A 2,500-nucleotide genomic window follows, 5' to 3' on the forward strand; every position below is an offset into this window, starting at 1 on the left:
GAGCTCGGAGAAAATGCAGCCTTTCTCCTCAGCTTCTCAGTGTATTCCATGGCTTGTGGTCCTCATCATCGAATGTCTGGCCATTTTCATCCTCAATATCATCACTATTGTGGTATTTGTGAAGAAGAAGCGGAAGCTACAGCGGCGTAGTACATATTTGATCATCCATCTGGCGATTGTCGATCTCTTAGTGGGCGCAGTCTCTGGCCCGCTACAGATTGAACTAAAAATGACGTTGTACTGTCCGCTGTGGAAGTACAGACGAGATACTCTTTGGTCTCATCATTTATCTTTTGCATTTGTGCATTTATTCTCGTTCGCTTCCCTTACAAATCTTATTGCTATTTCTTTAGAACGGCTACACGCAACATTTTGTCCATTCAGGCATCGCTTTGTGAGGAAATGGGTTCATAGAGCTATAATTATTGTCATTTGGTTAATACCTATAGTTAGAGAAGCTGCTCAAATTTTTTCATGGGAAATTGGTTATGTCGAGGTAATTAATACCTACTTTTATCTCCCATTTTATGCAGTTTCTCTATTTGTTATATGTGTATCTTACATCCTCGTTGTTATCAAAGTACGATGTAGTCGTCATCTTCAATTCCATTCTGGGTCCAAAAGAGAAAGAAAACTGACGGGTACTGCGCTTATCGTCTCACTTGTATCTTTACTTTGTTTTCTACCAGCGATGATATATGTAGCGTGTCTTCACCTTTCCTTCACTTGTTTTATGAATTTTCATATTTATATGGCTGTGACAGTTTTATTTTTAGGCAATTCACTTGTAAATCCTATAATTTACGCTCTTCGGATGCCAGGATTCAGAGAAGGTTTATTACAACTGGTGTACAGGGTCCCAGACCTTTCTCGTATCGCCCCGGCAAACCTGCCACTTCGAAACCTTAGTAGAGCGTAGATTGATGGTAGGAAAACTATATAGAAAAGTTTTCTTTTAAATAACTTAAACTTCTTAGCCGAGTAACATGCATTTCCATTTCATTTTTTGGTGATATGAGAGTAGACTCGAAGGATAGAAACGGTACAAACATCTAAATGATTAAAATGAAAAGCGATGCATCTTGTTGCTTCTAGAAAACTACACAACGATATAAGTGGAACGATTAGTGAGCTTCCGGTCAGTTAGGTTTTTCTTTGTGTGGAACGAAAAAATCATCGAGGAATCTTCAAATAGCCAGTATAAAAATATCGGAATTATTATGAGGAGAGAATACTTTCTTTTCCCATTGGAGTTACTCTTAAATTAAGTAAAAACGCACCGATAGATCTAAAGAAATAAATGTCACCGTGTTATTCTATTTTCAAAAGTTTTGTCGGCTGGGTCACTTTTCCTCTTTAATATTATATATTCTCAGGTACTAACCGACAGCTTTTAAAGATTCAACTTTAGGATCTAGGAAATAGCTCATTTCCGATAGTATTTTGCAGTTTATCATGATGTACGATAAAGTAGAGAGCTTCGTCCAAATTAATTCAATACAGTGTGTGCACGCCCACATCCAAAATTTCGGTTCAGCTGCACTCAACTTAATATACTCTAATTACGATCCCGCCTGTGGGACAGTGAAACGCAAGGCTGTCAATAAATGTCTTACTCATGAAAGTATTTTTAATTTAAGATATGACATTACAACTGTATTAGTTTTAAAATAATAAGACTGTCTAATTTATGATTACACTTTTGAAGTCTTGTCCAGTATGTTTGCTTTACTTATGACCTACCCTGTAAGAGAATAAAGTCTTCAATTGAGAAATTATTACCAACTTTCAACAAAGCAATCTTTATGTAACTCCATACTATAGATGCACTTTCTTTATCACCGCTTTAAAGATTTCTGTTCGTAAAACTTCTACCCATTTATCTTGCGAATACATAACTGGAAATAACATCCACAGCTGTAATTAATAACCTGAGTTAAGTTAGGCAATTTCTTGAACTGAATATAATAAGGAACCAATTTCACAGAAGAAGTTTATTTTTAATAAAAGAAAATGACTAGTTCAGTGCAGATATAAGAAAGTAAAATCGACCAGAGAAGTTTTTTAAAGGAAAAGTGAGAATTTTGTGGACCACTCATAAGTACTAACTTTAAAAAATGCCTCGTATTTGAGTTTTGAAATGTTTTCTCAGCCACTTAAATTGCTTTCTTCTGTGAAATAACTGCTCCGGTAAACACCAAAAGCTTTTAACATTCCATTCAAGGTTTCTAGAAACTATTCCTCTCCATTCATATAATATTCAGGTATTAATTCTCCAGACAAAGCTGTTTTGCCGGCGATTTGGGTTCACTTCGAGACGGAACTTTCTTTTAATTAACGACGTACAGGTGTAATTTAGCTCACCTATTGTTCCTATTCATGACGAGTTTTTTATTCCTAAATTTGTTATTTATTTGTTTACGAAACATCCATGGGATTTGAGGGCAGACACCACCAAGGCAAACACATCATCGACGGAAAATTACCAGTCAACGGAACG

The 2,500-nt window shown here is 36.0% G+C and overlaps 1 protein-coding gene across 1 annotated transcript; it reads left to right on the top strand.

Annotated features, from left to right (window-relative positions):
- The first annotated feature begins 13 nt into the window (after positions 1-13).
- On the top strand, positions 14-919 carry LOC149040558 (adenosine receptor A3-like). The gene has a single exon (XM_089182480.1). It carries the CDS (start codon positions 14-16, stop codon positions 917-919), a length of 906 nt encoding a protein of 301 aa, XP_089038606.1.
- The last annotated feature ends 1,581 nt before the right edge of the window (positions 920-2,500 follow it).

This window comes from Pocillopora damicornis, chromosome 9, assembly GCF_964200805.1.
Source record: "Pocillopora damicornis chromosome 9, jaPocDami1.2, whole genome shotgun sequence".
Lineage (NCBI taxonomy): Eukaryota > Metazoa > Cnidaria > Anthozoa > Scleractinia > Pocilloporidae > Pocillopora > Pocillopora damicornis.